The sequence below is a fragment of the Alligator sinensis genome, unplaced genomic scaffold, assembly GCF_000455745.1.
Source record: "Alligator sinensis unplaced genomic scaffold, ASM45574v1 scaffold300_1, whole genome shotgun sequence".
Lineage (NCBI taxonomy): Eukaryota > Metazoa > Chordata > Crocodylia > Alligatoridae > Alligator > Alligator sinensis.
In genome coordinates, this window is record NW_005842240.1 from 333,297 (window position 1) to 346,115 (window position 12,819).

Consider the following 12,819-nt stretch of genomic DNA (forward strand, 5'->3'; position numbering starts at 1 on the left):
TCAAGCATAAGCCCCTGCTCTGGAATACATACAGGGTCAGTGGACTCTTCCCAGCCCCCTGCCCCGATCGCCCGATGTGGTGGGGCACAGGGCTGGGAAGCAGCTGTGAGGGAAGGGCAGGTCCCAGCCCCATACCCTGACCCACTGGTGAGAAAGCTAGTGGCGAGTCAGCTGGGAGCGGCCAGGAGCTGTCCCACCACGTAGGTAGCAGTGAGCCCCCAGCTGAGACAGCTCCCAGCCACCCCCGGGTTGGCAGGGATTCCTCGCACAGCCAGGGGCTTGCTGGTAGCTGCCTCACCTGTAGCTCCCCGGTCCTGGCACTGCTCAGCTCCCCACTCCTGTGGGAAGCCAGGAGCTCTCCAGTGCTGGGACAGGAGGGCGGGGGTGGAGAGGGAGCTGGTCCCCATGCTGATTGGTTCCCAGATCTGATTGCGGAGCCAGGGCTAGGAACTGCCTGCTGCTGGGCAGGGGGACATTGTCCTGGCTGGGCTCCGCATTCAGAGCCCACCCTAGCAGCAGACAGCTCCCAGGAGCAGGGAGCAGTGTCCTAGCCCCTGCTCCGATTGTGGAGTTGGTGCCAGGAGCTGCCTGCTGCCAGGGCAGGGGACATTGTCCTGGCACAGGCTCTGAACTTGGAGCCCACCAGACAGCTCTGGGGGGGACAGGATTGTTCTCCTGCCCCCTTCTGCCCAGGCTGACTGGGAACAAACTTGCTCCCAGTTGGCTGACCTATACATGGGCTACTGCGCAGTCGCTACCACGCGGTTAATTTGCTACCTGCATTTACATTAACCCCACAGTGGACTAATTGACTGCACAGTGAGCATCAGCACGTGCAGATGGTGACACTTTACCGTGCAGTCAATTGGTCAACTGTGCGGTAAAGCGTCTCATGTAGGCATGCCCACCATGAAGGGCTGAGACTTTCAGGTAAAAGTCTTAGTAATGGGTCACTGTAAGCCTTTCTTTCCTCTTCTCCCTCTTCTGTTCTTGCCATTAGGCTTCTCATTCCCCTCCTCTGGTCTCTGCTGCTATACCTCACTATCCCTCAGTCATTAACACATCCTCCCTCTCTATCTATTGGTCTTCCTCCATTCTCCCCTCTCTTCCAGTCTCCTCAGCCCCTTCCACTCTCTCCTCTCCCTCTTCCACCACTTATCATCCCTTTGCTTGCTTTCCTCCTCCACTCTCCTTCTCTTCCTCCTTCCCTCCTTCATCCATTCTCCCTCTCCTCTTCTATTTCCTTCCCTCCATCTCCTTCCACGTTCAGCCACCTTGGTCTTTTTCTGCTCCTACATCTCTGCCCCTTCTCTTCTCAAGACTTTGTTCTTCAGGTTCCCATCTGTGTCTGCTGCCATTTCCCCCTCTGCTCCCTCCATTGTCCTAACAGTCTTCTCCAATCCTTCTCTTTCCTGTTTCTCTCTTTTCTGCCTTTTCTTGTTTCCTCACCTCCTACCCTTCTCCCATCCCATGACCAGGGTCAGGGGCAACAGAGAAGTGTTGATAAGGTCAGTCAGGATCTGAAGATGTCAGTGGCTCTGCTTTCCGCTTACCCTCATGGCCACGGTCAGTTGAAGGCCAGGGTCTGCCCAACTGCACCAGGCCGGTATCAGGTGCTCAGTCTTCTCATGCTTTACCACCTCCGTGGTAGCGGCTGTCGCTTCAACTTCTGACTAAACTGCTGGGCCTGTGAGGGGCAGGGGAAACTTCACCTAAGTGAGCTGTGCTGTACTTTGCAACAACACTGCTTCTCTCGGCGCCACTGCAATCATTGTGCAGCAATGCACTAAAGGTAACACGCAGTCTTTGAACCCAATTAAGCCTGTAAGTGCTGGTAGCCATGAAAACTTTCTAAGGGAAGAAACCATGTCTTAGTGTGTGTAGAGGACTGAGTGATGAGGCCCCAGTACACAACTGTAAGAGAAACATTTACTAGTAATAAAAAGGCAAGGCTAAGAATAGCTCTAAACCATTTAGTGATTTTTTTTTTTTTCAACTAGGGGCCATGGCACCCTGCAGTGTCTTGAGATCCTTTCAAGGGTGTTGCGGCATGCCATGCAATATTAGCACTGTTAAGGGGGCAAATGTGATTCAGGACATAAACCTAGAGACTGCAAGCAGGAATCCTTAGTATTAAATACATTCTGATCTGCTATGGTCTTTCTGAGTTCTTTGTAATTAGAATAATAGAAAGTGAGAGTTGGAAGGGACCTCAGGAGGTCACATCTAGTCCAACCCCCTGCTCAAAGCAGGACCAGCCCCAACTAGATTATCCCAGCCAGCGCTTTGTTGAGTTGGGCCTTAAAAACCTCCAGGGACGGATCTTCCACCACCTCTGTAGGTAACCTGTTCCAGTGCTTCACCATCCTCCTAGGAAGATAGTTTTTTCCTAATATCTAACCTAAACTTCCCTTGCTGCAACTTGAGACCATTTCTCCTTGTCCTGTCATCTGCCCCCACTGAGAACAGTCCAGCTCCGTCCTCTTTGGAACCAACCTTCAAGTAGTTAAAGGCTGTCATGAAATCCCCCTCAGTCTTCTTTTCTGCAGACTAAATAAGCCAATTCCCTCAGCCTCTCCTCACAAGTCATGTGCCCCAGCCCCCAAACCATTTTTGCTGCCCTCTGCTGGACTCTCCAATTTGTCCATATCCTTTCTGCAGCAGGGGGCCCAAAACTGGACACAGTGCTCCAGATGTGGCCTCACCAGTGCTGAATAGAGGGGAATATCGCTTTCCTTGATCTGCTGGCAGCGCTCCTACTAATGCAGCCCAGGATGCTGTTAACGTTCTTGGCAGCAAGGGCACATTGTCACTCGTCCAGCTTGTTGTCCACTGTAACCCCCTGGTCCTTTTTTGCAGAGCAGCTGCTTAGCCAGTCAGTCCCCAGCCTGTAGCGGTGCATGGGATTGTTCTGTCCTAAGTGCAGGCTTTGCACTTGACCTTGTTGAACCTCATGAGATTTCTTTCAGCCCAATCCTCCAATTTGTCTAGGTTGCTCTGAATTCAAGTCTTACCCTCCAGCATATCTGCACCCACCAGCTTGGCGTCATCTGTGAACTTGCTGAGGGTGCACTCCATCCCACCTCCCAGATTGTTAATGAAGATATTGAACAAAAAATATTGTTTTTTTTCCGTGGTCAAAAAAATTTGTGAAAACTAAAAGCTGGCATTTTCCAAGAGGTGCCTTGAGCCTAACACGGGGTACCTTAAGTCTAAAAGGTGAGAATAACTGCTTTAAACTGAAAAAATGAGCAGTAATCACTTTGCAGCAGTAATGATGGAGCGTGGTCCTGATGATATATCCGTTCATTGTGCTGAGGTGACAGCTCCGTGTATGAGGTATGTACCTCAAACTCTATGTGCACCTGCTGTGGGTAGAACATGAGCTTGCTGAAAGAGGTGCATTGAAACTTTTTTAAGATCTTGCACTTTTGAATGCACAATGGTTATGTGCACTGAGGAGGAGAGTACAGTCTTGGCTGCTCTCAGTCATCATGGCAAATGCTTGCCAGCCTAACATGGAATTCAGTGTAGCGGTGGGGGCGTGCTGTGGCAGTGCAGGGTTGGAGGGGCATGGGAGGGGGCTGTACTCTCTAGTTCACAGCTATCTGACTGGCTTTCTGCTTGGGCGGTACAGCTGTGCCTACAGGGGCCAACTTGTATAGTTCCTGGTCACAGCAAAGAAATATGTACAGAGCTGGCTGAAATGGCAGTAAAGTCCTGCAATAAAGGGCCCCTGTACAAGAAGCTCCCTTTGTGCTCCATGTACTCCAGAAGTTGCAAGCTGGATGCAGCATCTGGAGGCATGGGAAGCTGGAGGCCGGTGATGGCCACTTAAATCCATTGGACTAAAGCCTGGCTATAAAATCCTGTCTCAGTAGCAAAGCAGCAAGTTGGCTGCATCTTGACAGGAATGGGAGCTGCTGTCTAGTTTTTCTAGCATTGCAGAAACTCAGGAGTCTTGACTGAGGGGGACCAAAAAGCCTCCTGGACATAAAAGCTTGTCCAACTACCCAAGACTTCCAGTTTCTCTGCCACTCCCTCCTTTTCCACATGCACATATACGCTAGAGCTCCTTCTGTTCTGGTTCACACCCACCCATCCACTTCCTTTTCACTAATGGCACTTCTCTCATTTTTTTCCTCCAAAAAATGTGCCAGATGCTAATATCTTTTTCTGATTTCAATTTTGTGTAAAGGGAAGCAAAGTGACTTGACTTGTGGTCAACAGGAATTCAGACGAGAATTATAGATTTCATAGATATTAGGGCTGGAAGGGACCTCGGAAGATCATCGAGTCCAGCCCCCTGCCCTGGGGGCAGGAAGTCAGCAGGGGTCATAGGATCCCAGCAAGATAAACATCCAAATTTCTCTTGGAGGCGTTCAAAGTAAGTGCTTGAACCACCTCTGATGGCAGGCTATTCCAGACCTTGGGGGCTCGGACAATAAAGAAATTCTTCCTTATGTCCAGCCTGGAATGGTCTTGCAGGAGTTTATAACAGTTCGACCTCATCATCCTTTGGGGCACTCTGGTGAACAAAAGTTCCCCCAGATCCTGGTGGACATCCTTTACAAACTTATAGGCGGCCACCAGATCGCCCCTGAGCCTGCGCTTTCCCAGGCTGAAGAGTCCCATGGCTCTCAGCCTCTCTTCATAAGGTCTGTTTTCATGCCTGCTGATCATGCGCGTGGCTCTCCTCTGCACGCTCTCAAGCTTAGCAAGAACACGGACTTTCAGGTAGACAAGTTAGAAAGTCAAGCACTGAAAAGAGTTCAGCTGCGCTGCAAAACTCATTGAGACCACTTATGATAAATGTGTTTCTTGTAAGATAAATGGCGTGAAGGGCACAATGAGTGCTTAATTGTGTTCTGTGATGCCTTGTAGAAAACTTGAGATGTTTAGAAAGGCTGATATTTTGGAATTGATTGAAACCTTTTTGATTGAAAACTGACTGAAAATGTTAATTTCTCTAAAACCAAACTCTTTTTGTGGAATGTTTGTCTTGAGGAAACTCAGAAAGTTCACTCAGGCCTACACTGCTCTGACCAGAAACCCCAGAAGTCAGTAACTTGGTAGAAAGGGCATTCTGTCTTACTTCTGAGTATTGATTTGATTGTGGCTGCCCACATCCTGGATGAAGACAGTGACTACTGGACTGTTGGCTGTTTTGGGGTTTCTTCATCTCTCTCATGTCCTGTCCTCTTTCGTGAACAATTTTGAAAGATCCTGGCTGCAATATGCAGTAAATGTCTAACTCAACATTGTTCACAAAATGGCATTTTTGTTTTCAGGTTGGTCCAAGTTACAATTAATCGACAAATTTTAGGCTTCCATAAAAGTTTCTTGCTTCTATAGTAAAGTAAACGCCTAAGTTAAGTTTATTAAAGGTAAATTAAAAAAAAAAGTTAAATTGCCCATGGGTCTTCAAATATGCATCATATTTGAAGGTGGTATGTGAACCAAGAAGATTGGCAACCACTAATACCAACTTTATAAATGTTCATATAATCTGTGTTGTCGAGGCCTCAGCATAACTGCACTGCAGCATGTCTAGGTGCCATACCAGCCACGACCTGTGTCACTTTGTTTTCCCAACAGGGCAATGTCGTTTTTGAAGATTATGATGCTTCGGAGTATGATCCATTCTTCCTGAAAACACATACCAACTACTGGAAGGTAGGATGGGTGCTTGCTCTTTGGATTTTAGCTGCACTGTTTGATCAAGCCTGGGGAAACCTGTACCTGTTGAAATATTGATCTTAGGATTGGTGGTAGCATAAGTGGTGGTATTTAGGAGAGCAAGTTTCATGAACAGTAGTTTTACAAAACTGGGTTGTGATCCTGCTGCCACTGAAGTCCATAGGGATTTGAAAATGGACTTGCTGGAGACAGGTTGGTGTCCTATCAGCCTTAAATTCAGTTTTGGTTGGACTTGGCCAACTGGAGAGTTCAGATAGTTGAGAAGATTTTTTTCTTGCTTTATTCAAATTTATTTTAGTTGTCTGGGAAAAATGTCCTGTGAGAAGGGTTTGGTGGGTCTCTCAGTAGGCAGGGTTTTGTAAGCAATATAGAATAGTATGTTTGTCTGGCTGCCTGGGTGAAGATAAACTGTACAAGCATAGGAATTTAATAGGACAGTTGGCTCTTATCCATAAAAACTTAGACTCTTCAGACCCAGATTGTGACTGTTAAAACTTTCAGCTGCTGCCTAACCTGGGGGTGCCTGAAGTCTGGTGGTTTTCTACATTTAAATTTCCAGACACCTTAAGTTCTCCTCTGTGCAAGCCCAGAAGCATCTCGCTCTTCACAAATCTCTCTCACCTGAGGTGCTTAAGCCAGCATGGGTGCTCTGAGCACACCTGCTCAGTGGACTTCACACCAAATGCAGTGGCAGTGAATGCTTTCCTTCAAAATGCTGTATGTGGCAAACCACTGTTGGGGGGAGTCCTCAGAGCCCCAGGTTTCTCCCTCTCCCTGCTGCTAATCTACAAGGAACAGACTTAACATTTGTCCCCAGATGACTTCTCGTCCCTTCAAACCTTAGCTCTACCTGTCCTCAGAATAGATCTTGCAACTACAACAGAAAAACTCTGCTAGCTCCAAGACTCTCTCACCCTAGGTTTGTATAAAACTGTAGGCCCACTCTTCTGCAAGAGACAAGGCCTGAAGTTATCGATTGCTCTGAATAGCATAGGCAAACAGTGAGGTAAATAAAATAGTAAAAAGATTTGTTATACAAGAGAGAGAAATCCCACAAGAAAAAGTAACCAAAGAATTTGAAGACAGGATACACAAACCAAATGGAGGAATCTCACCTGCTTTTCTGACCCTCAGAGACCTTTGTCAGTATTTCCAGAGACCAGACCAGCTTCCCTGAGGACTCTATCAGGTCTGACTTCCCAACAGGCTTCCTAAATACCTTGAAGCCAGCTCCTCCCATTTTTACCTTTCCTCCCAGATCTCGGGGAGCAGGAGGGTTCTCCATAACATTACTGTCTGCCTGGAGATCTGAAATTCCCTTGGCAAAGGAACAAACTTGCTTTTGTACAAGGCTAACACTTCTCATTCCTGGCTGCTTGATAGATGTCCCAATTCTGGATGTTCCTCCCAGAGACCGGTTGCCTCGTTTTGATAGTCCTTCTTTCTATGTGCTTGGGAGTCTGGGTTTTCTCTGTGAATGGCTCTTCTTTGGCATATACACACCACCGTTTGAGACCATCACCTTTTCATTCCTTAGTACCATTGTAGGCACCTTCCAGAGACTGGCCTCCTCTCTGCTTTGATAGGCCTGCAAGTGTCCTCCCAGCCATTGTTTGACACCTAGCCAAGCCAATGGACTCACTGCCCATCTTTTGCTTGAGTCATCTTACCAAATTACAGAATGCTTTTACACCAAACCACGGCCTATAAACAAAAACTGCTCATAGCTTCTCATTAACTGCCAAACGTGACAGGGGTAATTGAATTTAGATAAAATGCATGACATATGGGGGACTCCTCCAAATCATTCCTGAGAGTGCCCCTTTTCCTATCATAGCTCAAAACACTCAATGTAGGACACCATCATTCAATACCCTCCTTAACTTAAGGGCACTCAAACCCACGTGTCACTTCATGGAGGCCTGCTCTCGGCCTCAGCCAACAGGCTGCTACAGCACAGGGATGAGTCGAAGCTGTCCCCTCTTACATGGAGAACTTGACTGCAATTTAGAGGTTAAGGATTACTCCTTGGCACTAGTCCTTGCTCTAGGCAAGTCAGATGAAGAGAGCTCGAGAGAGATAGACGCGTGTAGTTTGCTGAAAAAGCAACTGGGGGGACAAGCAGCAGTCATCAAATAGGCTGCCATAAAGAGGAGGGAGAACAAGTTTTCTCTCTTGCAACAGAAGTATTTTATATTTATGTCCCATCCTATCCAAAAGCCTCAGAGCAGCTGTTACGTATATCACAACAACAACACGCACACATACACTCTACAAGTTTGAATTAAAAAACACATCTTTATTACAGCCACCTGGGTTGTTTTAAATAACACTTTGCAGGAAAAGGAAGAGAAGAGAGGTGGGGGTAAACTGGGAGGAGAATACCTTCCCCTGGTAGTAGAATAGGGACTGTTCTTAATTATACTTTCCTGTAACCAGAAGAGATTTTGATTTCATTTCAAAGATAGACAATGGTTGTACATTGAGATTTATTCCCTCTGAAATACTTCCCCCATTCTTAATGAAAAGATATTAACAGGAGACTGTAAGCCTCCACCAGAAACATGCCTGTGTCAAGTGGAGATTACTCTATGGCTACAAGCCATGGACATAGTAGTGGGATACTGGCTACTAAAGCAACATCCATTGTGTCTCGGGCAGACTGGAGCTTAACACCAACTGTAGGTGTGGTGCAGATGTGCATTACACTTGCTACGGGGGAGTTATGAACCTTCCATGAGGGCGAGGAATGAGACAGGTGCTTAGAGCAGGTGAGTGACGGTGGGGCATCCAGGCCAAGTTCCTGATCTTGCTACAGCATTACTGTGTCACCTGTGGCTTCATTTGGGAGCTGGGGAGCTCAGCACCTCTGAAACTCGGGCCTGTCACCTCAGTGGGTCCGAGTTTCCCATCCACAAAAAGGACAAATGACACTTTCCTATTCACAGCGGTACTTTGAGGGATAACTTTTGTCAGACTGACCCTCACCATTGAAAGGAAATGTTTGTTGGTACAAAAGTATGAACTGCCTGCCTCCATTACAGGTTTCAACTCCACCTTTCAAGGATCCCCTGTTAAAGGAGGTGCAAGGAAAGTCCCTTGAGAAAGGGATTATCCAGCAGTGTGAGACAGGTATTGAATGTCATCCCCATTTATTTTGCTAAAGAAGTCCATGCCCAGCAACAGCCCTGCCACCTAGTGCTGGTGCTTCTGTTCACACAAGTTACTCTTTCACTGCCTGCAGGAAGAATATATTCTGCCAAGGAAATGAATGAACTACATAAGGCAAAGCTGCCGCCACTTCCGTTGGGTCGGCAACGTTGGGATGCAGTTGAGTGGCTGAAAATAGCCCCAGGATATATCGACAGCGAAGTTCATCAGAGAAAGAGGTAATGTCTAACTAAGCAGCTGATCAGTTGGCAACAGAACTACCATGATGGAGCTTGCCTATCAAAGTGCCTGAGGGAAAACTCAGTGTTATCAACCTAGTATGTTATGTAGAGTCCCCTTAACCCCCACCTGAAACCTTCACCCCATTAATAAGCACAGGATGACTGAAAGAAGCTCAGAAATGGGGGGTCTTTTTACTATTGCTGGTTTCCAGCTGATGGAGAACAAAAGGCATCTGATTCCCAGATGCTCATTTGCCTTTTATGCTGTAACTATGGATCCCCGTCCTTGCCTGTTCATTAGAGCTCTTAAGGAAGCCCCTGCCCTGTGTGCACCATCAGCAACGAGGGAGGAGGTACTTGGAGTCTTTCTTGCATAGAGCTGCAGAACCCCCCTGCCTCCCATAGCTTCTCTGGGGTGCCTCCTTTGGCAGAGGTTGGCACACAGGCTCCTGCCTGTACCTTAGCTGGCCTGGTTGTCTTGTGCTCTGCTTGCTTTTCATTTTCTATTTTTCTTCCTTCACTTGGACTGCGTTCACTGCTCTGACTCCATCCTGCTTTGTCCCCATAGCCCTGTTGTGTGGGAGGTGTTGGGGAGCTGTTGTGGCTATTTAGCTGCTGCTAGGGCTCCCTTATCTCTTGATGTGGAGGCCAGCTGGAGCAGTCCTGTGCTGCTCACCCCATGGGTCTGACCCAGTGGCTGTCATAGAGCCAAGGCCCTATTGCTCTCAAAGACTATGAGAATATGGGTCTTAGCAAAGCTACTGTTTTCTTGTGAAGAAGACAGACACTTGTCTGAATGACCCTGTCTGGTAAGGCATGGCTGGGCTGTATATGAGAGACTCAACATCTCTCTCCCATCTGATTTACTTCTGTTAAAGGAGAAGAATGACCAGAAACCAAAACAAAGGCACCCTGGACTTCAAGGCCTGGTCCAACACCGCCTGCCTTCCCATCCTTCGGAAAGAGGGGATGCATATCCACCAGGTCAGGTTTGGGACATACATGCTGGACCTTCTGCCCAAGCAAGTGACAATGGGGCAGTCAGTTGGGCAAACCACAATAAAGTGGGCTTCCAAAGGATGCCTTTCTCAAGTGCTGACTGCACAGCAGTACGGAGAAAAAGTGCAGGACGCCATGGCTGGGCAGTCAATCACTCAGTGGGACAGAGATAAAACTGTAGGAGTTTGTTTAGAAATGCTACTCTCTAGACAGGGGAAAGTACTCAGACACTAGAGCTTATTCCAATGCTGTGTAAGAGCTGCCTTGAAAAATGTCAGAATTCTAAGATGGAAATGACAAATAAAGCCTCATCCTCCTGTTTTGTACCTGATCTTCACTAATACCTGGGGCAACCTCCTTACTCAGAAAGGGAGGAGGGCAGGAAAAGCACTCTGCCAGTCTGAATGTCAAACTCGAGACAATCCATAGTCATGGAGCCAGGCATGAGTTACTGCAGGGATCAAGAAGTGAAGTGAAAACATGCAGGCCTCTGGGCTGGACTCTATACAGCCTTGAGGCAGAACAAGAATCCCACTCCGCACAGCTGCTTGTGCAGTGACCTAGAAGTAGGGAAGATGAATCTGCTGTGGGAGGCATAGCTTCTTCAGGCACTTATTCTCTAGCAATGTTTGGTCCAATATTTACTTCTCTATTAAAACATCCTAGGTGAAAACAGACTTCTGTTTGATGCAGCAGAAAGTTAAGTTCATATCATCATGGCAACTTCAAGATGTATGAAAATTCGTTTGAGATGTATGAAGTGCACAAGCAGAGAGGGATTTGAGCTTAGGGACCGATTTAACACCTTGACAGCTGAAAGCACTGAGGTGTGGAGAACGTAGTTCTGGAAGACCAATGCTAACAGCCCCTGCACTATCAACTTCTCCTAGTAGCCCAGAAGTTAAACACAGTCTATACTTTAAAATAGTGATTGGGATCCTGCACCATGTGTGTTTGGGATGTACCAAGGTCAGAAGGAGAGAGGTTAGGCAATCGCACACTTGCTCATCTCTCACAAAGTGCTGCCATCTTAAGATGTGTGAAATGTGTTTTCAGTCAGTTGAATAGACACTGCCTTTCCACAGCACTAAGATTCACCTTTGTTTATTCAGGATCAGAAATACCGAACCACAGAAAGCTGTCAAAAGTAACCAAGGGACTGACTCAAACCCTGTCAAGGAAGCACAACAGGCTTGATATTCTTTTGGATGTCATTAGGTATCGCAGCACCCATGGGATGGAGACCAGTGCGCTTCTCATTTGGAACTGCGCACAGGGCTTCATGTCAGCAAGACAAATGACGGTAGCAGTAAGATGGTTCAGATTTATCAAATACGTCAGAAATAAACCCCATCTACTTTTCCTGATGATGGTGCCAGGATGAAGATTTTGCTTGCAAGAGGTTTCCTTTCTACCTGATCCCACTGCACAAGCAGTTCCCAGAGCAGACACAACTAACAGCTTAATAGACTCACTTTGAATTTAGTCCCTGTAATTTTACTCCCCATTATTTCACATTCACCTGTACAATAAAATAGACTTTAAAAATCAATATGTATCAGTAAACATCTGTAGACAAATTACATTAATATTTTACTCTCTTTACATTAATATTTTACACATTGGCAATGACAAAGCTTACAGGTGCAGCCTACTGAGACCTGCAGAACTGAGGCCATTTACACAAATAATTTATACTTAGGAAAGCTAAAACTTGAAAAATATTTTGTCTGCATTACTGCAGGTCACAGTATTTAAAATAAATCTTTTTTCTCTAGTTTCCTCTTTTAACCGCATTGTCTCAGCAGAGAACAATTAACAAAACTGACCAGGAAGAAAAAATCAAGTTGCAGTTTCCTATTCAGTGCAGAACTGAGTCAAGTAAAGAACTGCACTTGATTTCTTCTTATATACAGTAGTTTTGAGGCTCCTTAAGTGCTAAGGCTTCATCATTCAAGCTCTAAAACTAACATCCTGAGACGGGCAGATTCCAGTGGATATCACTTTTCAGATGGAATGATTCTAGCTTTCCACTAAAACATTCCTCAGTCTTTATGTTAGACTAAGTGGTGACATGCTAGACATATGCTGTGATGCCAAATGCCTACTTAATACTCCATATGGCCCTGAAAATGGAAACATTGGCATCTGTATAACAGCACAGATTTCAATATTAGTCAATAAAAAGGCACTGGCTAAAATATCTTCTGTACAGTAACACCTGTGTTTGCATAGATCTCCAGCAACTTAGAATGCAGCAAAGAAATCCTCAACAAGAGGAAACAAGGAGGAATGACGATGCAGCAAGAACTCTTGGTCAGTAGCCAGCCTGGGATGAACAATGGTTTGTAAAATGCACTCAGACTGACCGCCGAGCTGTCGGCTTCACTTGTCCTTTCTCTGATGAAACATGTTTCCTTAAAGGAGTGTCTTCTGGTCAAAGAGCTGCAGGTCAAAGCGGACCCAGACTTCCCCAGTTGGGACCTCGTGCAGCAGCAAGTGTTTCGTTGAAGGTCCCTTGCTCTCCTGTTCTGTTCTGATTTTTGCCACTGGAATTTCAGTGCGACCCAAAAAATCTGTCAAACAAGTGTAAACAACCAAGCAGCAGCATTAAACAATCCAGCTTTGATTAGAAAAACAGAACAAAGTTTGTCGGGCATGGGATCAGAATGGCTCAATAGACCTATATATAATGAGAAAGGGATTCCTAATAGAGTTGGAGTGGAAA

The 12,819-nt window shown here is 46.4% G+C and overlaps 2 protein-coding genes across 14 annotated transcripts in view; one reads left to right on the forward strand and one right to left on the reverse strand.

The window, feature by feature from the left end:
* Positions 1–12,819, forward strand: part of FAM228B (family with sequence similarity 228 member B) — a 41,428-nt gene that overhangs the window by 12,189 nt on the left and 16,420 nt on the right. For 2 of the 6 annotated variants that reach the window (XM_025208599.1, XM_014521677.2), the window contains exons 7-10: positions 5,599–5,676; positions 8,745–8,832; positions 8,945–9,089; positions 9,971–10,349. In XM_025208599.1, the coding sequence (XP_025064384.1) occupies positions 5,599–5,676; positions 8,745–8,832; positions 8,945–9,089; positions 9,971–10,325 (666 nt within the window). In that variant the 3' untranslated portion in view covers positions 10,326–10,349. Of the gene's footprint in view, positions 1–5,598; positions 5,677–8,744; positions 8,833–8,944; positions 9,090–9,970; positions 10,350–11,203; positions 11,335–12,326; positions 12,478–12,819 lie in introns of those variants that run through there. The other 4 variants (XM_025208600.1, XM_025208602.1, XM_025208601.1 and 1 more) reach the window with 4 other exon arrangements.
* The window catches only part of ITSN2 (intersectin 2), a 127,840-nt gene continuing 125,427 nt past the window's right edge, over positions 10,407–12,819 (reverse strand). For 7 of the 8 annotated variants that reach the window (XM_025208592.1, XM_025208593.1, XM_025208590.1 and 4 more), the window contains one exon: positions 10,407–12,667. In XM_025208592.1, coding sequence (XP_025064377.1) covers positions 12,510–12,667 — 158 coding nt within the window. In that variant the 3' untranslated portion in view covers positions 10,407–12,509. The remainder of the gene's footprint in view (positions 12,668–12,819) is intronic. The other variant, XM_025208597.1, reaches the window with a different exon arrangement.